The sequence below is a fragment of the Psammomys obesus genome, unplaced genomic scaffold, assembly GCF_907164565.1.
Source record: "Psammomys obesus unplaced genomic scaffold, mPsaObe1.curated_primary_1811, whole genome shotgun sequence".
Taxonomy (NCBI): Eukaryota; Metazoa; Chordata; class Mammalia; order Rodentia; family Muridae; genus Psammomys; species Psammomys obesus.
In genome coordinates, this window is record NW_026596143.1 from 13,274,163 (window position 1) to 13,300,680 (window position 26,518).

At 38.0% G+C, this 26,518-nt stretch overlaps 1 protein-coding gene across 2 annotated transcripts in view; it reads right to left on the reverse strand.

Moving 5' to 3' along the window:
- The window catches only part of Kat6a (lysine acetyltransferase 6A), an 81,156-nt gene that overhangs the window by 36,384 nt on the left and 18,254 nt on the right, over positions 1 to 26,518 (reverse strand). For both annotated transcript variants that reach the window (XM_055593481.1, XM_055593482.1), the window contains one exon: positions 4,526 to 4,634. In XM_055593481.1, the coding sequence (XP_055449456.1) occupies positions 4,526 to 4,634 (109 nt within the window). The remainder of the gene's footprint in view (positions 1 to 4,525; positions 4,635 to 26,518) is intronic.

Below are 26,518 nucleotides of genomic sequence, written 5' to 3' on the forward strand. Positions count from 1 at the left end.
ATTTTAAAGTTATTTGTGGATGCATACATGTATGTCATAGTGGGCACGTAGAAATTAGAGGACAATTTCATAGTCAGTTCCCTCCTTCTACCTTTACATGGGTCACCAGCCTTGAAAGGCTGGTGATCATAGCCAGTGAAATTGCTCAGTGTGCATGGTGTTTATCACCTAACCAGGAAGCCTGAGTGTGATGCGTAGGCCCCCACAGCAGGAGAAAGCCAATCCAAATCATTACCATCATCATCATCATCATCACTACATGTATTTATCAATTGTGTAAGCACGCATGCAAGTATGAAAGCTGAATGACAGTCTGCTGGAGTCAGTTTGCTCCCTCTGCTGTATTAGGGTATGTTGGCTGTAGCACTACTCAGAACGTTTCCGGGTCCTAGATGCAAATATGATTTATTCAAAACTTGAGATTAATCAAATAATGTGTGACCAGTAAGTATTCAGAGTAATGTCTATGATATCAGTGTTTAATGGGAACAGTTTACTTTCATAATTTTAAAGAATAAGATAAAAATGTCAACATTTAAGTAATTACAGGCTCATGGTTTAAGCTACATGAGCTAAGAAAAGCAGTATTTCTGTTGGGATCTGAATTTACAAGAGCTGGAGGGATGGAGAGGTGGGAAGAGAGATCCTCTCACATGGGTCAGTATCTTTTTGATTCTCCAATTTTCAAACTCAACTAAGACTTGTTCCACTCCTTTCCTTATCTTTATTCTTTTGTGAAAGAAGGGCTAGTTAAATCTTTTATCCTCTGTTTTTCCTGTTTCTACAGAATTACCACTTTTATAAGGTAGCACGTCAAAACATGGACGCTGAAGAAGAGCAGGAGGGGAACTGTGACGTAATATACCAGCTCTAATTACAGCTGCTTTCTTCTTCTACTTTCCCTTCCAAACGGAGCTGAGAGCCACAGCTACAGAATATGTAGTTTCTGTTTGGCTTTCTACTATTTCATCCTAGTAAACTTCATATCCTTATTATTTAAACTGGTTATATGCTACTGATTCGATAAATTATCACATCCATGACTATTTCCCTATTGATAAATATTTACTGATTGTTTTGTGGTTTTGGTTTTTGTTTTTTCCAACTTGACACAAACCTACATATATCCTGGAAGAGAGATTCCTAACTGAGAAAATGCTTTCATAAGACTGGTCTGGAGGCTAGTATTTAGGTCACAGTCTTGATTAATGAGGTGTGAGTGGTGCCACCTGGGCAGATGGTCCCTAGATGCTGTGACTAAGGCAAGCTGAGCAAGCCTGCAAGCAGTGTTCCCCCAGGGCCTCTGCTTGAGTTCCTGCCTGACTTCTTTCAGGGATGGGCTGTGATGTAAGTGTAAGCTAAATAAACCCTTTCCTTCCCATGTTGTTTTTGCATGATAATTTATCCCAGCATGAGAAACACTAACCAAGACATCCTGGTTACGAAGTTTTCTTATTTCCATAGGAAAAACTCCTGAAAGACTGGTGAGTATAATGGCATTTTCAGTTTGACTGGCTGAAATGTGCAGGCAAAGCTTTCAAAAGCCACGGTGTAACATCAGTGCTGCTATGACAGCACAAGCACATCATCGTTGTACTTCACTCTGAAGTTTGCACTATATTTAAACATCTACAATGTTTAAACTCTAAAAACTTACATTTTCCTAGTGTTTGACATGCATTCCTGCTCCTGTACAGGTGAGGCTCTTTTTATATGCTCAGCAATTATTTTGCTCTTTTGTAAGCTGCTTGACCACAGACTCTTTAGACTTCATGCTTAGAAATATGTTTCTTTTTACTCATATAGAATTTGGACATTTCCTAGAACTATTCATTTCCCCAAACTATTCTTGCTCTTTTTATTTTAGGTTATAAACGTTCTAAAATGTTTTAGAAGATATCAATTTGCATATCTGATGGTGTTCATGCTTTTTTCCTTTTATCACTGTGATAGCCATGTTCTAAGCTGCCTTTCACCTATTATAGATTTGTTCTCACACTGAAGTAGGGTTGATCTGTAGAACCAATGCAATACTGTTGAAATGACAGCATGACTTCTCAGGCTATTATAAAAGACACTCAAGTTTGCATCCTTGCTTTTTATGGACATTTGCTTAGAGAAAGCCAGCTGCCATGGTGTAGGGATTCAGACAGCCTTATCTCCAGGTCCACACGGCAAAAAAACTGAGGCTTCTTGTCACCAGGCAGCATCCTCTAGCTGCCAGTCAGGTAAAGAGCCATCATGGAAGCTTTAGGTGTCTGAAGTACCAATTAAACACTTAAGTATGTCCTCATAAGATATCAAGTCAAACTGCCTGCATAAGTCACTTCCAAATTCCCAACGCACAGAAAACAGTATAAAATTAAAATGTCTGCAATCATTATAAGCGACAAGGTATTAGGTTAAGTTATTTCAGTAGTAATAGACAACTGCTGTTATTATTTTTATAACTTTTAAGTTAAAAAGCCTAGCAGATTAAAAACAATCTCAACCCCAAACTAACCAGACCCAAAGTCTGTATACCTCAATGAACATTTCCAGAAAGTTACAGTAGCCTTTAGAATGGAAGCTCTGGAGCATCACATTGGATTTTATAGTTCCACTACCAAATATATTTTTATGCATTTATCTACTACCAAAAGTGAATAATCCATAACAGAATTAGTACTGAAAGAAATAATATATCCTCTTTCATAATTCATAAAATTAATTTTTGAGAAGGGCTCCAAACCTAAACAGTTAGGAAATCCCTGCACTGTGCAGCTGCTATATCTTTATCTAATCCCTGCACTGTGCAGCTGCTGCTATATCTTTATCTAATCCCTGCACTGTGCAGCTGCTGCTGTATCTTTATCTAATCCCTGCACTGTGCAGCTGCTGCTATATCTTTATCTAATCCCTGCACTGTGCAGCTGCTATATCTTTATTTAATCACTGCACTGTGCAGCTGCTATATCTTCACCTAATCCCTGCACTGTACAGCTGCTGCTATATCTTTATCTAATCCCTGCACAGTACAGCTGCTATATCTTTATCTAATCACTGCATTGTACAGCTGCTATATCTTTATCTAATCAACTCTGGTTTTATGGCTTTTATTGTTTGTTTCACTACAAAAACTACCCAGAATTTATTTTTGCTAATGATATTGTACTATATATGGTCTCTCAGCACTCAAGATTTCCTTCCCTCTTCTTCTAATGCTTCTATAAATACAAACTCAAAAGCCTGAACTGGGAATGGAGCTCACGTGGTAGAGTACTTGCCTGGCGTGTAAAGCCCTGGGTTCCACTGCCACAGTGAGGAGCAGGCCCTGTAAAGCTCAATATTACACTTACAGGCACCTTTCCATCCAGAGTCTAGAAGTGAAATGCAGGGGCATGCTCAGGGAACTTATAAGACAATGACACAAAGGCCATCTTCCCTCTCTAGCATGTTTCCTAATGATGAGCAGTCCTGAAGACAACAGTGTCCGAGTGTCCAGTAGGCAATGAAGACAGTCAAATCCCAGAACTTAAAAGTTCCATGGAGCCCCAGTTCTCCCTCCTGGAGAGAGACAGGACAATCTCACAGCCTGGTAGTCACTTCTGCAGGAGCCCTAGGCTCCAACTACCTCATAAATAGCCAATTCCAACTTTAAATTTGTCTTGAAGCACCTAGCTTCTGCTTTCTGGCCCAAATCCTGAATGTTACTGTTAAAAAACACTGAAAATGAAAACAATGATTAAAGATAATGATTTATTAAAGACTTCCTGTATAGTCTTGTGCATTTGTAAAATGTAGAGTAAGAATATCTCTTGAACTAGAGTTAGACAACTCTGAAAAACCTTTCTCTAGGCTGAGGATTTCATAGGCTCAAAACTCCGGCATCAACAATATCGCAAGGTGAAAATCTAGAAAAACAAATCTGTCATCTTTCTGGTTCTGTGCGTCAAGCAGACAAATCAAGAAAAAGAGTAGTTATGTTGTATGTGTGCACACCTGAGGGTGGAGGCACACATGGATTAGGGGAAGGTTAACCTTGTCTACAGTTCCTGAGGAGCCATCCTCGTTTTCTGAGACAGGGTTTTACTGGCCTGGAGTCACTGAATAGACTAGGCTGTCCAGCTAGAAAGCTCCACAGACACCCGAGCCTCTACCCAGAGGCTGAATCAGGTCTTCAAGCTTGCACATCAACTACGTTACTGACTGAGCTGAGCTTTCTCACCAGCCTGAATTGTTTACTCAAGAAAAAAATAAACTTTAAACTGATTGTTGTGACTTAAACAGGTACTCAATAATGAACTACAAAAAAACAGAAAAAAAAAAACTTCACAGAACATTTACGAAAAATACATGAAATACAATTAAATTAACTAAACATTTCAGCTATTAAAATCCCTCTAATGTAAAAGCTCAACTTGGTTACTGAAAACCAGAATTAGGTTAAAACATACATTTGGCAAAAATCAAGAATACCAACTCATTTAAGCAACCTTCTCCTTGTCTTGCAGATCTGTTAGAAGGCAAACAGGAAGCCACATACCACTATTGCCACAATCTGCGCAGGAGATGAGTTCCTCTGGCTTCTTTTCCCGGTTTTGTTCTTTTGTACCAAGGCAGAAACTACAGATGGGGATTGGTTCAGCAACCGGCTGCAGAGAAAAACATAACTGATTCTACCACATGTACTTTTTTTAGTATGAATATAAAATTAGAATTAGTTTTACATTTTACTCTGAGTTTACATAACTTTGAAACAATTATATCACTCTTCCTAAAATTCCTACTCAGTAAGTTTCCATCAACCTTGCTTTTGCCCAAAAGCACAAACATTTTTTCTCTAGGATCCTATCAAATGTGGGATACATGCGATCTGGAAAAGCATTTACATTAGACATCAGCATAATGTAAAGCAGACCACAATTAAGCATGTAAGAAACAAAGAATACACTACTATTCTATGCAGCACTGGCACCAAGAGAGAAATCCCAATGGTGACTTGGTGGAGGACAAGAACAGCACTTTTTATGCTCCTGTTATGGGCACTTAGTAAGCTTTAAAAGGGAAACAAAGCAAACATGTGAAGAAAATTAATAAAACAGTTCAAGACTGAAAATGGAAATAAAAACAATAAAGAAAACACAAACTGAGGGAGTCCTAGAGATGGAAAACTTAGGTAAAAGAACAGGAACTACAGAGATAGACATCGCCAACAGAGAGTACAAGCAATGAAGGAAAGAACCTCAGGGACAGAAGATACAACTGAAGAAATCAATACATCTGTTAGAGAAAATGTTAAATCTAAAAAAAAATTCACACCTAAAAGTTCTAGAGCAAAATGAAACATACACACCCAAGAGGAGTAGACAGAAAGAAATCATCAAACTCAGGGTTGAAATCAATAACTTAGAGACAAAGGGAACAATAAAAAGAATCAATGAAACCAAGAGCTGTTTCTTTGAGAAAGTCAACAACATTGACAAACCCCTAGCCAAACTAACTCTAAGGCAGAGAGATACTATATAAATTAACAAAATCAGACATAAAAAGGGGGACATGACAACAGACAATGAGGAAATCCAAGACTCATTAAGTCTTACTTCAAAAGCCTGTATGCCACAAAATTAGAAAATCTAAAGGAAATGGATTTCATTTGCCAAAGTTAAATCAAGATCAGCTAAACAATTTAAATAATCCTATAGCCCCTAAGGAAATAGAAGCAGTCATCAAAAGTCTCTCTCTCTCTCTCTCTCTCTCTCTCTCTCACACACACACACACACACACACACACACACACACACACCCAGAGGCAGATGGTTTTAGTGCAGAATTCTACCAGACTTTCAAAGAGGGACTAATATCAATACTCCTCAAAGTATTCCCAAAACAGAAAAATAAGGAACATTCTATGAGGCCAGTTACACTGATACCTAAATCACATAGATTCAACAGAGAAAGAGACTTTCAGACCAATTTCCCTCATGAACATTGATGCAAAATTACTCAATAAAATACTCATAAACCGAATCCAAGAACACATCAAAAACATCATCTACCATGATGGTTCAACATATGAAAATCCCATCAATGTAATCCATTATATAAACAAACTGAAAGGGGAAAAAACCACATGAACATCTCATTAGATGCTGAAAAAGCTTTTGACAAAATCCAACACTCCTTCATGATAAAAGTCTCAGAAAGCTCAGGGATACAAGACCCATACTTAAACATAATATACAGCAAGCCAATAGCCAACATCAAATTAAATTGAGAAACTCAAAGCAATTCCACTGAAATCAGGAAAAAGACAAAGCTATCTATTCTCTCCATATCTCCTAAATAAACAATAAAACAACTAATAAAGATTCAAGATGATACAAATCAGAAAGAAGTCAAAAGTATCCCTATTCGCAGGATATGATAGTATACATAAGTGAACCCAAAAATTCTACCAGAGAACTCCTACAGCTGATAAACAACTTCAGCAAAATGGGCGGATACAAAATTAACTCAAAAAAATTTCAGCAGACCTCCCGTATATAAATGACAAACATGCTAAAAAAAAAAAAAATTAAGGAAACAACACCCTTCACAATAATCATAAACAATATAAAATATCTTAGTGTAACTCTAACCAATCAAGTGAAAGACCTGACAAGAACTTCAAGTCTCTGAAGAAAGAAACTGAAAAAGATATCAGAAGATGGAAAGATCTCCTGTGCTCATGGATTGGCAGGATTAACATAATAAAAATGGCCGGCTTACAAAAACAATCTACAGATTCAATGCAACTGCCATCAAAATTCCAACAGAATTCTTACAGACCTTAAAAGAGCAATTCACAACTACATGTGGAAAAACAGAAGACCAGAATAGTGAAAACAACCCTGTACAATAAAAGAACTTCTAGAGGTATCTCCACCCCTGATTTTAAGTTGTACTACAGAGCAATAGTAATAAAAACTGCACAGTACTGGCTCAGAAACAGACAGGTCAACCAATGGAATCGAATAGAAGACCCAGAAATAAACACATACCTACAGACACTTAATTTTGACAAAGAAGCCAACTCCATACAATGGGAAAAAAAGCGTCTTCAACAAATGGTGCTAGTCTACCTGAATGTTTGCATGTAGAAGAATGCAAATAGATCCATATTTATCACCCTGAATAAAACCCAAGTCCAAGCAGATCAAAGACCTCAATTATGAGATCATAAACTCATAATTCAGAAAGTGTTGTGGAAGACTTAGGGGAAGGATTGAGGGAGCTGAGGGGTCAAGGATACCACAAGAAGACCTACCCAGCCAACTAACCTGGACCCATGGGCACTCATAGAGACTGAACCACCAACCAAGGAGCATGCCTGGACTGGTCTTAGGCCCCCTATATGTATGAAGCCGATAGGCTGATTGGTCCTCAAGTGAATCCCCTAACAACTGGAGCAGGTGCTGTCTCTGACTCCCCCTGGATCCTGTTTCCCCAGCAGTGCTGTCTTGTTTTGTCTCAGTGAAGGAGGAGGCACTTAGTCATGAAGCGACTCAATGTGTCAGTGTGGGTCAGAGAGGCGGGGTAAGGGGGAAGTGGGTGGGACTGGGACGAAAGAGGGAGTAGTATTTCAATTGGGATGTAAAATAAACAAATAAATTAATGAAAAATGATGATAATTTTAAAAGGTTTTTAATTTAAAAAATTTAAAAGTCCATGAAAAATAAAATTTGACATGAGAAATAGAGGGGGTTGCATGTGGATATACAAAAGGACACGAAGAAAACTAAGCAGTGTAATGCACTGACATTGCTTCAGATCTAATAAAGGATTTTTGTAAAAAGGACAAAAAGAAGGAATAGTTAACCTTTTCCAAGTAAGACTCTACTACCAAGACTGATTCTCTTGGATCAGAGAGACAAAACTGAACACTACTGGTAATCTATAAAGACAACTTTTAAAGGTCTATGAAGAAACCAGACAATATGCCGTATAATCACTGTTCACAAACGTATCCAGGCTTAAACCTTGAACCTTACTCTTCCCTATAGAAAAGTAACTGACTCCTACTTGCACTCTATTAAACACAGCTGCCAGAGTGAACCCATTAAGAGTTAAAGTGAGGCACGTGGTTTAGCTACTTCAAGTGCAAGCATCCACTTCAGAGTAAAGTGTCAAATGAGCCACAAGACTTTGTGATATGCAGCAGCCTAACCCTAGGTCCTACCACCACATCCGACCTCATCACCTACTGTCCAAACTCCCCAGCAGCCCCCTCATTGTCTCTGCTTTGGTTTTCTTCACAAGTCAGATATTCCAAAGCATTTGCTCCCCTTCTACAGAGACTGCTCTTGTCTAAATCTTTCACATCTCCACTAAAGTCTTGTCAGTAAGGGTTCTCTTCACAGCCAACTAAACACTTCAAAGCAATCTACCTATCATCGTAATCCGCAAGGTCCTTTCCTTGCCTTACTACTTCCTCTAACGAATGGCACGGGTGTCTACCTGACACCTGTCTACAGCTGTAAGTCTATGATGACTCTGATTTTTACCTGTTGAAAACAGTATTACTAGTGCTGACAACAGCGCACAGCAAATAATAGGCACCACACACACACACACACACACACACACACACACACACACACACACTATTGAGTAACTAAATACCTGGCAGGACAAAAGCAATGACATTTGTACCTTGTTTGTAAAGAAAAATAAAATAGATACTTGAGTTGTCAAAAATATTCTCAGCGATTTCACAGCCCAAATCCTAGGTGAGACTCCTACCACCACAACCTTCACACACTCTCTCTAAAGCAGCGGGATCCTTAGGGCCGGGAGCACGTCAGCCGTACTGTGTCTGTTGCCTTCTATCAGGCCTTCCTTTACTTGTAATCACCTTTGGCCCTCAAAATTTTTAAACAACCCCAGTTATACAGATAAAAAAAAAAAAGATACACACACTATTTAGTGGCAGTAATTTTACTGTCATAATGAAATTTAAGACAGTTCTTTAGTATACTTATTTTTACCATTTGGTAAAGATGAAGGTAAATTTGCATAGTAAGATGGACAGGTTTATTTATTTTTTACATAAAGTATAAAATCTTGGTTGGATATCTGAAAGCACAGGACACAGCACATCTTTAACATTGTTTGAAGTGCATCAGTATTTTGATTTTATAATTGTGCAAATGCTGTTTCACCTAAATAAAGAGTACAAAATGTCAAAAGTATAATTAGGACCATTTTAGAGAAATTATGGCCAATTCTGTCCTAAACCCACACCAAGAATCCATTTAACTTTTTATGAAATTTGTCAGCAACTCAACTAGTAATTAAAAAAAAAAAAAAAACTATTCTAGGCCAACACAACCCCCAAGACACACTGATTTGATAATCACATGCAAAATGAGAGTAGGAATATACTAATGGTCATTTTCCAGAATTAAATCATTATCTATAGCACTAGAAACATTTTAACTGTAGGATAAAAACAACATACAATGGCCCCAAATCTGAGCATTCTGGATAATGTTCGCTGGTGCTGTAAGAGGTAGCTCTCAGCAGGTGCATGATGCTGGTGTTACAGATTCAGAACCAAGGATGCAGCGAAACAGCACAGGTGAGTACTACACAAAGCCTAGTTCATTACACATTTTATTTTCAATTAATTTTTGTATGTTGCACATTCAAAACCTTTTACTGTTATCACTATTTTGTTGTTGTTATAAAACCCACATTCAGTTGCATAACATAATGGGGTTGCAAATCAAGTCTAAGATGATGACTGCTGCTCTCAGGCCCCTGTTGCAATATCCTCAATAGTCACCAGATGGCAGCATTGAAGCAAACACATGAGCTTTTGAACCCGTCTTTGAAAAACACAAACAGTATAAAATTAGCCCAATACTTCAGTTATTTGAAATTTAGATCATGAAATAAAATAACTTCTGCTTACAAACTTCAGAATATCTTACACAAGGGACATTTTTGAGACCTCCAAATTCATCCCCTGACACACTTTATTTTTAGAGCCTAGTGAAAATTAAGATAAAAAATATATATATCTGAACAGCCACACAGCAAGATCCTGTCTCAAAACAAAAAGGTATTCAAGGAGTCCCTAATTCATACACTTACAGTGACACTTACAAAGACCAGTAACACTAAACATAAGAGAACAGATAATAAATTCACCGTTCTTCCAGACTTGAACACAAAATAATGCAAAAAAATTTTAATTAAATTACTACAACTCATTTTCCAATCAAATGGCACATCATAAAAAGCAACTTTGAACTCCATTTCTTTGAGGTACCTAAGACATGTAAATTCAAGAACTCAGGAAGTAGACTGCAGAGTATTATATACCCTGGGCTAGGGATAGAAGTAGCAGGTTAATGGGTAAGGTCTGAGATGACAAAGATTTTGGAAATGGACAATGGTGATTATAGTCCTACAAAACTCTGAATGTCCTAATGCTACTGTATTATACATAAAAGACTAAACTGAGACATTTTATTCTACGTAAATTTTAGCACAGTAACAAAATGAACACAGCTGTTTTAACTGTCGTGGTCTCACAAGCAGACAGTTTGAGTGTACGAGGAATTGTCCTCACTTCGACCCTCTATTTTTACCTGCTGCTATGAAATCCGTGTTATCTTGCCTGTGTCCTGCAGACTGAATTTAGAAAAACAACTTAAGTGTTCCACAAAAATAAAAAAAATTTAAATCAACTATTAATCATTACATTTTACCAAAATTAAAATTTTACTATTTCATACTTACTGTATTTACGTAAAAGTTGAGTTTTCTTATCCAGTTAAAAAATAACTCATATTTACAACTTAACTGCAAGACAAACCTAAGTTTCAGAAATCGTGCATCAAGCTCTGCTCACTTCTGACACTATTTCTCTTATTCAGCAGGATTACTCTGCATGAACCACCACAAACTTCTCAAGTCTGCCGCTAAGTAATGACTTAGATTCTATCTCTTTGAGACTCCCAGGGATTTTTCAGGACTTGCTTTTTCTTCAATCATCAGGTAAATTGCAACTCCAAATCAATTTCCGCATAGACACATACAATTCACAGCACTTAATTTTTAGCAGAAGTGAAGCACGGTTGAAAATATCTATCGCGAAAGCATTCTGTTATGTATGTAACTACCTACAGGAGAAAGACTAGGCCTCAGCTCAGTCTTAGGGAAAGTGAACTAGTCTCAGGAATGAGATCATGAAGGAAATAAAAATGTTCAGGAGCTGACTGCCAGGGGCCTGGAGCCATGGCTCAGTGGGGAAGAGAGCTTGCTTCCTGCTCTAGATGATCTGGGTTTGGTTCCCATCACCCACACAAGGCAGCTCACAACCTCCCACAGCTCAGGCTCTAAGAGATCCAACTCTCTCTTCTGGTCTCCATGGGCATTCACACACACAGCATCCAACACACACGACACATACATAAAATAAAAATAAATCAAATAAATCTTTCTTTAAAAAATGGGTTGAACACTAGAACAACAAGAATTGCACAAAATGTCTGGTAAGTGCCACTGCTTGGGAAGCACTCTACTGTAAAAATAACCTGAGAAGACTAAAGGAAAGGCAATACATTTTCAAAATGAGCTGTGCCTGTGAAAACAAGGCAAAGCATACATGAAATAATTAGAAAGAAGTTAAATACTATTCCTATTATCTATTACATAATCAAAGTCCAAAAGCACAATGAACCTTTGCTCTGCACTGTTTCCATTACGATGCGGAAAATGAGCTGGTTCCTTGCCTTCACTTACTTACTTGAAAGTGTTTACACTTTGTTGAAAAGAAACTGAACACTATAGAGCAACATGCTCTCCTGTGGCCAGGTAAGTTTTCAGTCTCAGCGTACCAATCAGTCCATTCTTCCCTACTAACCACCTCTCATAATTTCAGCTCCCTCCAAGTCTCTTCTGACAGCTTATGGCTACACTTTTAATTCTTCCAATCACTCCAGGACCTTGTAAAATAAGCATTTCTTGAAATTGCAAACAGGATTATCAGTTACTTTCTCAAAGCTTCTCTAACCTAGATTCTATAATCTGGGGAACTGTAATTAGGTGTAACTAAATTGAATTATTTTATCACCAATTTATTCAATAGCATTTACAATTAGATACAATAGTAAGATTAATGGCAAAAAAGTTAATTAGGTTAGTAAAGATCAATTTCAGTTTCCACTTTTGCGATATATATGGATTACTGTGAATTAAGAAAGCAATCATCTAACAGATGAACTATTTTCTATTACTTAATTGGGTAACATAAAAATAACAGAAATGCTTACCAAATTCAATGTCTTTAAACACTTTTATGACGTTTAATTAATGTACATGTGAACATGCGCACCATTTAGAGATCAGAGAGCAGGCTCTGGGAGTTGGTTCTCTCTCCCTGGGGCTGAACTCAGGATGTCCGGTTGGCAGCAAGCCCCTCTGCCTGCTGAGCCATCTTGCTGGCCTACTGAATTTGAACTTAATCCTAAGAAGCTGTGAAGCCTTACCTGCTTTCTGCTTGTTTAGAGATTATCTGAGAGTTGTTTCTGTCAGTGATACTGCATCTTCCTCAGTCATCCAAATAGGATTTTTCCAAATTATGATTCCCTTGCTCTTCTTCTGTTATCATTTCTACTTTAGTTTCCTTGACACATCTAACTCTTGAAGCTTAACAAGCACCACATGCAATCTCTTATATGTACTGACAACCTTATCTTTATGTTCTGTAATTTTTTTCTATACATTGCTATAAGATTAATCCTCCTGAAGTATTTTTATCCAGTTACTCATGTGGCTCAAAATGTATAAACATATTCCAATGGATAACTGCTATATGCTGGCATCCAATTCCCTTCTCCAAATACCAACCTCCTTATCATTCTACATACAACATTTACTTACACATGTGTATTAAGGTTTACTAAGAGTATAAACACCACACTGGATATTACCTACCTGAATAAAAATCCTTGAGTAAAGACCGGTAACAAAAAGACCATTTCTATGCTAAGATACATATAAAACAAAATCCACTTCTATCTGGGCACGGTGGCACACGGCTGTGATCCCAGCACTCTGGAAGGCAAAGGAAGGAGGATCTCTGCGAGTTCAAGGGCAGCCTGGTGTACAAAGTCCAGGACAGCCAGGGCTACATAGAGAAACTGTCTCAACGACCCCAAAAAAAACAAAAGTCAAAACAAAACAAAAACTAAACACATAACATTTCTAATGACAGAGGAGGAGCAAATGCTCAACAAGACCTTCATGTTCACTGCAGTTTTAAAAACTGCAATTCTATGCAATTAATACAGCTGGACTAAGGTTTAAAATAAGTAGCTCTTGAACAAACTGGGGAGCAGCACCATTTTTCAAGATTCACAAAGTAAGTACTGATCAAAGCTTGACTTACTATGGGGCTAAAAAAAAAAAAATACACATTTCTAGGATTTGATCTCTATGAGCTTGAGGCCAGCCTGGTCTACAAAGGGATCCATGACAGCCAGGATTACAAAAGAAACCCTGTCTTGAAAAACAAACAAACAAGCTCCTTCCAATCTGTATCATGTAAAAAAAGGGTCCTCCTCGTACTGGACCTTTTTCTAGCACAGCCATTTATAATCTAAGTTTCTCTCAGGACTAGATTCATCATGTTCACAAATACTGCCATACATGGGGCAATATACTCTCATAAGGCAGTGGTTCTCAAACTGTGGGTTGCAACCCCTTTGGGGGTCAAATGGCCCTTTCACAGGAGTTGCCTAAGACCATCAGAAAAGCAACAAAAATAATTTTATGGTTGGGATCACCACAACCCAAAGAACTGTGTTAAAAGGTTGCAGCATCGGGAAGCTGAGAACCACTGTCATAATGAGTCTGGGTCCCAGCTTTGTGGGGAGTCCTTTGTCTAAGCCTTTGAAAGCCACCAGACAGAAACAGACAGCCCTGTACAGCTGCTTCTCCAACCACTGAATATCTCAAACCTCTCTTCGGGCTTCCTCAGCCAAAGAGGTGATTATTATTTCATTAAGTTTAACACTTACTGAATTATCATCACTTCAGTAAGTTAACACCTCTGTGTTATTCCAGTGTTCATATTTTACATTTCAGATCTGCGTTAGCAATTCTCTCCAGTGAACTGTCTAGTTTGACTTGTGCTTCTTTGGCTAAGTCTGGACTACCATACTGTCAGTATCTTAATAACATGGCATACGTGACAGTCTTTATCATCAGCTTAACTAGATTCAGAATCACCTGTAGAAAACATACCTCTGGGTGTATCTATGAAGGTGCAGCCACAAAGGTTCACCTGGGCAGAGGAAGACCCATGTAAGTATGAGCAGCACCCTTCCTACAGTCTAGGGTCTCAATTGAATAAAAATGAAGAAGTTAACTGAGCACCAGCATTCATTTCCTGGTCTGGGTGCAGTGTAATCAGCTGCCTCTGGCTCTTGCTGCCTTGCATGATGGACTGTGAGTCAAAATAAACCTGTCCTCCAAGTTGCTTTTGCCAAGTACTTTGACACAGCAACAAAAAGTAAGCGAAGCTATTTACAGGAAGTTAGAGAACTAAATTGTGCCTGCTCTTCAAAAGGCATGTTGAAGTCCTCACTCACAGTATCTCTCTGTATTTGGAAACACAATCTTTTTTAAAGCAATTAAAGGTAAATGGGGTCAAAGGAGTCCTAATCCATCAGAACTGATACCCTTTCAAGAGGAAGAAACAGAAAAACGCATGAAAATACACAGCAAGAAGACATGCATTTGCATGGCCAGAAGCCTCACCAGAAACCTCACTAGCCCCTCCTGAATTTCTAGACTGCAGAACCATGGGAAAACAAGTGTCTAGTGGTGTTTGAGCTTCCTAACCCATGGTACTTGGTGGCAGTCTTAGCAGAATTCGTGAATTAGAGAATCACACTTGTCTCATCTTTCATGTTACCTCCACACATCATTTAGCCATTGTATTTATAAGGATACTGAGCTGTAACATAGCCAACTCCCAGTCGTTAGGTCATACACTCCAGCTGAAAGAATAGGAAACATACAGCAAAAGTGTGTAATAACACATCATGGAACAAGTTAAAGAACAAATGAAAATATTATACACAAAGGTGTCCCAATGAACCTATTCAAAATAAGGCTGTCTCAAGCTATTGCAAACACAAAGTACTGGGACCTGGGGGAAAGGGAGAACCTCATGTTATTTTCTAAAGAACTATGAAACTTCAAAACTACTATTTATTATTTTATGTATGTAACTCGTGTGTGTTAGTGTACCTCATGTGTGCTGTGCCTGTGGAGGCTAGAAGAGGGCACTGGATCACCCTCAACTGGAGCTACAGAAGGTTGTGAGCTGCCATAATAGCACTGAGAACAAGACTCAGGTCCTCTGCAAGCGCAGTAAATGCTCTTAACCATTGAGTCACCTCTAGCTCCATCAACCATGAAGCTTTAACAGGCTTTTATTTTATTTATTTATTTTCTAAGAGACTAAGAGTTCAGCCATCAGCCATGGCATTAAACCTCAGGAAAGAAAAACAAGTTGAGGCATTATTTTTCTTTAAAAAAACAAAACAAAATAAACTTAAAAACTTTTGGTTTTTTCTTTAATATCACTAATAGTCTGTTTTGGTTACACAATCTTGAAAATAAAAAACAAAAACTACAAGATCCCCAATTCTCTTCCTTAATGCAGAAACAGTACACAAATGAAATGGCTTCTGTTTAGAAAAGGCTGTGCACAATGCAGACCAGCAGTGAAAATTCTGTACTTCTGGACTGGGATGTGGCTCCACAACTGAGGACTTCAAACTCAGCACTTGCAGAAATACAACAAAAATCTGCAGCACTCCCATATATAAACAGAATTGCACAGTAGCCTTTGGCATCTTTCTCGTAGCACAGCACATCTGACCTTTACTGGTGGTAATAGCTATATCCAGTCTGTTACTTTCTGTTGTTAGTAACATTCTCTATATGGATAAACCACAGTTTGTGTATCTATAACCTAGCTGAAGGACATCACAGCTATTTTCAATTTTGATTCTTAGAAATACAGCCACTTTAAATATTTACTTTTTAAAAATCAGTACTTTCTTAAGCTGTCTTTAAAATTCTTTGAGAAGATAGCTTTCTTTCTTAAAAAAAAAAAAAAAAAAGGGGGGGGCGAATTTTCAAAGCACCAATCTAATAATTTGAGGTAGTTACATGCATACTCTATGCCAACATTATATTAAATTAGGATTGTTCTTTCAGACATACTATGTCTATCTATGTCCCTCCTCTTCAATGCTGCCTTCATCACAACACAGAGCTGTAAGCAATTAACAAGTTAAAGCCTGATGACAGTGGCTTTCAAAGAAAAGCCAGTGTGATAAAGATGGAGTGCACAGTGACGTAATGCTTAATAAGGAAAGCCTGACAAGCACAGGCTGCACAACCTCAGAGATCGGGGAAGGAGGCTGGAACAGCCAGCTTGGTTTCACACCGCTGATTTTTTGGCAGATGTTAAATTCCTTCTGCTGTTTTTCTAACTAGAACATTTATATACGTAAAGTCACCAGATCTAGAAGTTGAAAGGAGGGGCAAAAATAGAAAAACAGTCTTACAGGAGCCCTCTGGGCATGCTGGTACTATACAAAGACCTCTAGAAAGATAATGTGCTGCACAGACTCCAATTCTGCAAGTGTATGTATACACAGATGCATTGCTCCACCAAAGGCACAACTGCAGAAAAGGGAACTGTCACTGGAAAAAACAAAACCCTGTAATTAAAGTCAGCTCCCAATTAAAGAGTCCCTACTAAAACTGTTCTCAGCACTTAGAAGAAAGGGGTAAGGATTCTAGGTTACAGAGAAATATATTCTGCAAAAGAGTCTGACCTGGTCTGCCATTCCATCTAAAGCATGTGCCAACACAGAAATAAATCAGCAATGTTTTTGAGTATTAAAGTATCTTATCAAGTAACAATTGTAAAAATACCAAATGTGCACCCACCATTACCATTTTAAAGGAGTGTGAAGAAACAAAAATGAATGTTAATAAATAGTTCAGATACTTGGTAACAGTCTTGTCTGTGTCTTGGAAAGACTGCAGGTGTAGCACTCTGCTGTGCATCTGCAGACTATGCACAAACCTGAGTGTGCATATACCTGTTATTCTGAAAGCAAAACTGTAACTAGGGTATAAAATTAAGAGCTCAGAATTTGGACTCATTAAGTTTTATTAGTTTCTATAAATGAACACTATAAGCACCATATGTATTGGCTATCACCAAATACAATACATGAAAAATAGAAACTTGCAGTATTTCTTTAAGCCAAGAAACCAGTTAATTCATTTTTGAGAAAGAGCCTCAGGCATCTCAGCCTGGCCCAAAGTCACCATGTAGCCAAGGTGCCCTTGGACTTTTGACCCTCTGGCCTTCATCTTCTGACTACCTAGATTATAGAATGTACCACCACACTCAGTTTACGCGAGGGAATGGGTATCGAACCAAGGTCTGGGGACTTCTCAGCCAGCACTCTTCTCATTCAATGATTATCTCGTCCCACTTTGAGCTAGTCAATTTAGTCTAGAACCCAAAATACTTTAAAATCATCATGGTGTCATTTTTAAAGCTACCAAATTATCTGGGACAGGAGAGAAGGCTTGGTGGTTAAGAGCACATACTGCTCTTCCAGAGGACAGCAATTTGGTCCCCAGGAGCAGCTCACCACTGCCTGTTAACTCCAGCTCCAAGGGATCTAATGCCCTCTTCTGGCTTTCACGGGCACCGTACTCACACAGAAGCACACACATATACACATAATTTAAACAGTAATTTTTAATGGGCATGTTTAACTTGCATGTATATCTGTGCACCACTTTCATGTCTAGTAGCTACAGAGATTGGTAGAAGATGGCTTTAGATTCCCTGGAACTAAAGTTACAGGGAATTGAGAGCTGTAACGTGGGTGCTACAAATCAAACCCAAGTCTTCTGAAAGAGGAGCCAGTACTGGTAACTGTTGAGCTACCTCTCCAGATTTCAAAATAAGTAATTTGTAAAAAAAAAAATATAAATACTATATATATAAATACTATAAATATAAATACACAAATACTCCTAAAAATAGACCATGAAAAACAAGCAGGAGATGGTTTTGAAATCAGAAATCATTCATAAGTAACTTAGTTCCTATGTTCATAGTAGGTAGTCTCAACCCAGTGTAATTTAGGTCCTGTTTCAGAATACTCCATCAGCAGTTAAGAGAAGGCAAGGGCTCTAGCCCTCATTCTTCAACTATAGAGATGTCAGGGCTTTCATCATAAATGCTAATATTGACATGATTATTTTTAAGGTCTCTGAGTATTCTGAATATGCACCAGGATTCCCTGCTCTCAAAGAATCCACAAATCTATTTAAAGGCAGTCATAATGGGTAATTACAAAGACTAATCAAAGAAACTGGCAATAGTGAAATCCAGTGGGTAGTCTAGAGTAGACTGAGTACAGAGACTCTAAATAGTACTTTTTTTTTGAGAGAGAAAGCGAGAGAGAGAGAGAGAGAGAGCTATTCTCTGTATAGCCTTAGACCCACTTTGTAGACCAGTGTAGCCTTGAACTCACAGAGATCCACCTGCCTCTGCCTCCCTGTGTGCTGGGATTACAGGTGTGTGCCAACTGCGCCCAGCTCTAAACGATTCTTTCAATCCTTAGCAATTAGAGATGGAGAAGTAAAGCTGAGCTAGCTTAAAACAAAAACAAGCAAACAAAAAATTCCCACATCATTACAATTTCAACTGTTAACTTCATAATATCAATCAATTTAAAATCCATGAAGTCAGTCTCTCATTATCCTTGTTTCATTACAAGGAACAATATATTTGGAGTTAAGTCTTTACATAAACTGTGCATTTGCAAATTCTATTCTGCATAGCCTCAAATTCCTCATCCTAATATGATGAATAAAAGACAACACGAAATTATAAACACACAAACATGATGCACAGACACTAAGTCACAAAGATCTCTGAAGCTAACACTGTTAACTCCAAAACTCTTGAAACCTAAAGGCTGGAAGTATGACTCAACGGTTAAGGCGCTTGCCATGCAAGTGTGAAGAGTCCAGTCCAGATCTCTAGAACCAGTGTAAGTAAACACAGGGTGAGCATGGAGGCTGGCCTGTGATTACAGCAATCACCCGATCCTTAAAGCAGCCTGGCAAGCCAGACTAGCATATTAGCATGTTCTGGATTCAATTGCAACACAGAGCCTCAATGGATGAAATGGTGATTTAGAAAGATTCCTGATGTCAACCTTAGCCTCCATAGGAACACACGTTGCACACATGAATGCACAGCACACACACACATAAACCTAATAAATGGTCCACCTTCCTGGAATAGTCTAGCACTGTCCAGACTGTTCTAGGAACCTTTTAGGGTAATGAGAACTCTCTGAACCTGTGCTGGCCAGAGAGTAGCCACTAGCCACATGTGGGTTAGTGGCTACTGCCATTAATTGCTTTTAGTGAATTTAAAATTAAGTGGGTACCTATAGCTAATTACAGTTTTCTTGGCACAAGTCTACACAGATGGAAGACATCTTAAAACTGTAATTTTAAAGCTGAATACAGAAATATCAAAGATGATTACATAGTGTCTGTAAATTTTTACTTTGAAAATGATTTTTAACAAAAAGTGATTTTAACTAAACTCTAAATGCACAGCGCCATGTGCAAGCTTAGCTTTTAAACAAAGAGTCTCATACCACATTTCATCATTCACTCGTTTCAAAGATGTTTTCTGGATTTTATGTGTATAAATGTTTTGCTTGTGTATGGATATGCAGCACATGTATTACTGCTATCAGAAGGGTTCAGAAAAAGACATTTGAACCCCTGGAAGTAGAGCTATGGGTGACCGTGAGCCACCATGTGGATCCTGGGAACCAAACCCTGGATCTCTGCAAAACCAACAAGTGATCTTCGCTACTGAGTTATTTCTTTGGCTTCTTTAAAATAAAACTATATGGTTTTATTTATCAGTTATTAAAATACATTAATGAGAACATTGCAAATACATACCCACAAAACTGAGAAAAACCACAGCTGACTACAATAGGTTTCTTTCTTTGTGCATAAATTAATAAAAGTAATAACATCTACTTGATTTAAATGAAATAAAGTGGGAATCATACAGTAATTTACATTGAAATACAGAAAGAAATGGTCACTACTTTTCATAGGAATAAAGTTATTAAATATTTTTAATGCTGGTATTTTTGAGCATTTCAAAGTAACTGTACTCTGGACGAACAACTAGATATATAACTGCTACATGCACATCAACATGAAAAGTCCATAACAATAGTCTTTCATGAACAAAGTAACGTGGGCAAAGAGAAGACCTGAAATGACCAATACATGTGGACCTCTGTGAATTTTTCACATCCTACTTACAAGTTTTGTTGTTTTCTGTTTTGCTATAAATATTAGCATCCTTTGTCAAAGCAAAAGATTTGAATTAACTTCATTCCCCAATCATTCAAATCCCATGTATTCAGTCTCTCATTACAGAAACCCATACAGTTTTCTGACAGTAGCAACAAAAACAACTCTGGGGTGATATTCTTATCTTTATAGACTCTTTATTAGAAGTTGTCACAGTTACTAATCAAATACATTATTCTGATTAATAATTCTGAAATTGGAACCTAAAGTAGAAATCAAAATTTTACAATGTGTACTTGCTTACGATTTTCAATTTCCAAAAATCCTGAAGTCTATTAAGTGAAAATAAATTCCAAGATCCAAGTTTGCTTTACACAAGACTTAACTACAAATGTTAAAATGCTATTTTTCCAACCCTTATAGCTGAAAAGCTTATCTGGGAAAATCCTTCAACATCAGAGCACAAACACTTAATACATTGGTCAGAAGACCATTTACTCTATGTACTGAGTGAGCATTATGCGAAGAACAGTACTAGTTTCCTATGAGAAAACGAAAAAAGGATGATGTTTGTACCCAATGGTAGGCAATTAATTATAATTCTGGCACACATTCAGAAATCTTGGCTTACTTGAGGGGTTAAAAAAAGCCCAAGACCTCTGTTTGGCTTCCTCCACAGAAGCCCTTACCAGCTCCAACTCAATTCTCCTCAGAGGGCATAGTCTGGATTTACACCTGCTCACCTGGTGCTTCCTGTCATCTCTGGGGTTGGAGAGCAGCACTAGGTTTGCATGACCACGTAGAGAACACTAACTTAACAGTCATTTTAGCCAGGCTTAAAAGCCATTTTCCTGTAGCGTTATGGGTCCAACCATTACTGACACCAGATTCTCTTTGCCCAAAATCTCTGATAGCTGTTAAGAGAGTATCAATAAATAGAAAAATCAAAATGAGCATATCAGAAAGTAACAATACAAACTAAACAAATACCTAAGAACAAATATGAGCAGTGTGGAGAAAAAAAAATCAATACCATTATTAGAAGTTTCAAACTGCTTGTTGGCACACCGAGATTTCACATCATCTACCCTGCTAAAGAAAAAGATGGGCTGCAGCTATGCAGTGCTTAAGAGCACTGGCTGCTCTTCCAGAGGACCTGAGCTCAATTTCCAGCACATATGTGGCAGCTCGCAACTGTAACTTCAGTACTGGGGATGCCCTTTTCTGGCCAATGTAGGAACTGCAATCATATGGCAAACAGCCTTATAAGTAGGCAAAACAATCATACATACAAAATACAGATATATATATATATATATATATACACACACACACACACACACACACACACATATACAAACATATATACATATAGTTTTAAGAAAAAAAAGGGGCACTCTTCTATTTTGTAATGGCAATTTAAAATTATTAGCTTAGATTATCCCTATGGATACCTCTCAGAAATTATTTTTGTTCAAACAAAATATTAGTATCATGATTTGTACCCAATTTTTAAAAACTAAAAATTACCACATAGAGCATCTTCATACAGTCTCACTCAGAACCTACTGTAGTGGCTACTGTAGCTCTGTGTCCCGCCAAGCTCATCAGGGAACTTATACCGGCTTGAGCCGTTTTATTTTTCTTTTTTAATGCACTCTGGATTCATTTATTCGAAACTGCTCAGGCACCTACCACATGCCCTACAATGCCTTAGGAATATGGAGACAGAAGCAAACAAGACAATGAGGTGGGTACAATGATTTTCAGTTTCAATAACAAATTCTGTGAAGCAAGCAAGACGCTTAGCAGAAACCTACCGAGGACAAGAAAATGCTAGAGCAGTAAAACACAACATGTCCAAAGATGGCATAGAAACAGACTGTATGTCTATAAAACAGTGAGCAAGGGTGATGCTCTGGATATGGAAGAAATGGCTATTTCTTATAGAAAAGCAGAGAAGAATCAAGGACTCCCTGTTTCTTACTTTCATAATGGAGCCGTTTACCGGCAAGGAAAAGTATCAGGAAACATAGTCTGTTTTGTTCACATTACATGGAGAGGGGCCCTCACATGCCACAGTACGTGTGCAGAGGTCACACGACAACTCGCATGAGTTGACTCTCTCCTTCCATCATGTGGGTTTCAGAGATTGAAGTCAGGTCATCAAGCTTGGTAGCAAGTGTCTTTACTCACTGAGCCCTCTCAGCAGCCTATAATCCCATTAATTTCAAGTTAAGATACTCAGGCCAGAACAAGAACTCTAGGGATATGCATGGCACTCAAAGCTCAGCCAAAAACAGCTTCCTTATAGGTTTCCTGAGCCAGATTCAGAAAAAAGATACATTCTTCTCCACTCTACGGTCACTAAAGAACACTTCCTTTTTTTTTTTCTTAAGATTTATTTATTTATTATGTATACAGAGTTCTGTCTGCATGTACACCTGCATGACAGAAGAGGACACCAGATCTCATTATGGATGGTTGTGAGTCACCATGTAGTTGCTGGGAATTGAACTCAGGACCTTTGGAAGAGCAGTCAGTGCTCTTAACCTCGGAGCCATCTCTCCAGCCCCACTAAAGAACAGTTCTAATCCTCATCCTAATCATTTGGAGATGTCTGGACATTAGACAACACAAGCAACCCAAAAAGAAGGCAACGAGAGAATCTAGGCAACACAACAGTCCCCTCCATTTTCCTGGGGTTCAGTTTTTGCCACAAAATAATAAATGGAATTATTAATCTTCCCGCACCTAATTTGGTGTATATAAATAAGAAAAAAATCAGCATACATAGGGTTCACCATTACCCAATATTTCAGACATCATGGGGGTTGCAGGTTAGTGGGAATTATGCAAGTTAATTCTCAGCTAGTCATCCTGGAAGCCAACTCTGTCCCTACTATTCCTTATGAGCTGGTTCTATATGTTACCAAAATACTCTCTTTATTCAAGGCTTTCTGTTGCTGCAACCTCAGAACTATCCAACATAGTTCATTAAATGCTAATTCATACTTCATTTCCCTTACTGAGCAAATCTATCAGGAGCCAGAAAAGAACACCTCATTTTAGAAACTGAAAAAGAAACGAGTTTTTAGCAATGAAACATGAAGCATCAAGAATTACAAAAATATAATAAACAGTTTCCTAATTCCCTAGAGCCCAAGGGTTATTTGCAGGACAATAAACAAGGAAACATTAACCAATTGAAAAAAAAACAAGCAAAAAACTATGGATACTTTACCAAACGACATAAATAAGCAAATGTAAGGCTGCTCTACACAACAACCATTAGGGAAATAAAAATTTAAATCATAATGAAACATATATAATCTGAATTAAATTCCTCGAGTCCGTGTAAAGATGAAGCAACTGGCCCTCTGACCTCCAGAGGTGACTGGTGGATACGTGTCTGGGTACACACAAACACACTTAACAAAGAAATCATGATGAAATACTTCTACATACATATTAGAAGAGCTTTTTAAAAAGCCAATGAAACCCTTATTCAAAATGCTTGAGACCAAGTTTCATGTTTCAGAGGTTTTAGGACATCAGAATATGCCTACACATGGTCACATATCTTCAAGTCTAAACACATAGTTCATTCACACGTCATTTAAGAATGAACTGTTTCAAGAGGCCAGAAGTCTGAAATCAGCATTATTAGACTGAAATCAAAGTGCTAGTTGGTATATACTCCCTCTACAGACCTTTTCAGACATTCCTTGGTTTGTGGCCGGTCTCCATCTAATCACTCTGAGTCTTTGTATTAGTGTGTATATGTGTTTGTGTGCATGTGTGGGTGGAGTGGGATGGGTGTGTATTTGTGGGGAAAGACAGAGAGACAGGCACACACATAGTCTTCCACTTTCCTATGAACACTTGTGATGACATTTAAAACCTCCTTGATCAATCCAGGACCTGTCTATGCATGCTTATAGCAGCCTTGTCTGCAGTTGCCAAGCACTGAAACAACCCTATAATGGGACAGTAACACTATATCCGTGTAATGGATAAACTATAGCTCAGCAATAAAAAGAAATGATCTATTGATACACAATAGCACAAATATTAAATCGATTATGTTACAGGAAGGAAACAAGATTCAAAGGCTATATATGGTTTTATTTCTATCACTTAGAAAATTACTGCTCTGGGAAGCATAACTCAAGTGGTTTGCCAGAGCTGGAGTAGAAGAGTTTAACTGCAAAAGAATAACATGAGGGAAGTTTCTGGAACAGACACTTCTGTATCTTAATTGTGGTAGCAGTGATCCAATCCTGTGCATATAGTAAAAAACGTGTGCTATTGTACATAAATTTATTAATAATTGAGCAAATAAATGAATATAACAAAAGCGGCTCTGCGTTATCTAGTTTTTAAATAAACTTCATGTATGGGGGCTGGTGAAATGGCTCAGTGGTTAAGAGCACTGGCTGCTCTTCCAGAGGACCTGAATTCAATTCCCAGCAACCACATGGTGGCTCAGGACCATCTCTAATGGGATCTGGTGCCCTCTTCAAGCCTGCACGTGTGCATGCAGACAGAGCATGTACAGTTCATGTGTATTTGTGAAGTTACTTCTTTATTCAATAAACATTTACAAATAGATGTGTGTATCTGTGCTTTATCTTCATCAAACTTATTAGCTCTTTTGTGGCTTTAATACAAAACTGTCCATAATATTTAATAACCTTATTTTATCTCAACAGAGGGAGATGGAAGGAAGGAAAGGTTTTTAATATTATGATTATTCTCAAGCTCTTTATTTTTGGTTTTTTGAGTCCTGCTCTACAGTCCTAAAATTGCATGTAGAGCATATTGGCCTCAAACTCACACTTCTCCTTCCCTGTGTCTGCCTCCTGAACTCTAGGATCACAGGAATGTGCTGCCATACCAGTCCCAATTTCCTAGTACACATGGCCTCTGCTGCAGACTAAGTGACTGTGAGTGACACCACATCATGACTGATGACATTCTCAGCAATGTGAACTGAACAAAAAATTTAAAAATCAAAATGTCTTGTAATCCTACATAAATCCATACATAAGTCATTCTCTTCTTTCCCTTTTTGATTCTTTTCTCTCCCACTGCTTAAGCTCAATAATTGAGCAAGCACAGAACAAAATGACCAACAATATCTTTTGTCTTCTTCAGAAATGTAATTGTTAATCTAAAAAGACCAATTTTGTTCAAAAGTTTGTTTGCAAAGTTCACAATTTGTAACAAAATATTCTACTATAAAATATACATCCCCCACAAAGTAGTAAGCTACCATGTGAAGTCAATCAAAATAACAGCAATAATAGCTCAGTTTGGTTAAGTGCTTGTACAAGTATAAGGGCCAAAGTTCAATGAACAGAATCCACTTCAAGAAAGCCAGGCATGGTGTAACTACACTTGCAATCTCAGTCTTGTGGAAGCACAGGCAGGCAGATGCCTGGGGCTAAAACCAAGTAGTCTAGCCTACCTGGCAAGTTTCAGCCCAGTGAAAAACCTGTCTCAAAAAGAAAAGATGGATGGCCCTTGTGAACTGGCACTAAAATGTGTTCTCTGCCCTCTCCATAGACACACCTGCACAAAATAAACCAATCAATCAGGAACCAGGATCTACGTATAACAGTCCTTAAGAAGCTCATGCACTGGGGCAGGAGAGTTGACTTTCAAGAAGCCCTAAGTTCAATTCCCATTACCAACATTACAACCATCTGTAACTCTAGTTCCAGGGTATCCAACACCATCTTCTGACCTCCGAGGACACCAGGCACACCCATGGGGTACATATATACACATAGGCAAGATATTCAAACACATAAAATAAATAAAAATATACTTTTAAAAAAGGAGTTCATGTATCTTTCTAGATCTTAACACAACCTGTAATATAAGTGAATGGATGATATACCCAGTTCTGAAGGTCTGTTAATTATGAAGACCACAATAGCAAATGCCCTAAGAAGTGTAAGACAGGGTTTGGCAGAGCTTCCCCCGGGGAGTATCAGAAAGAACTTTACATGATAATATATATATATATATATATATATATATATATATATATATATATATA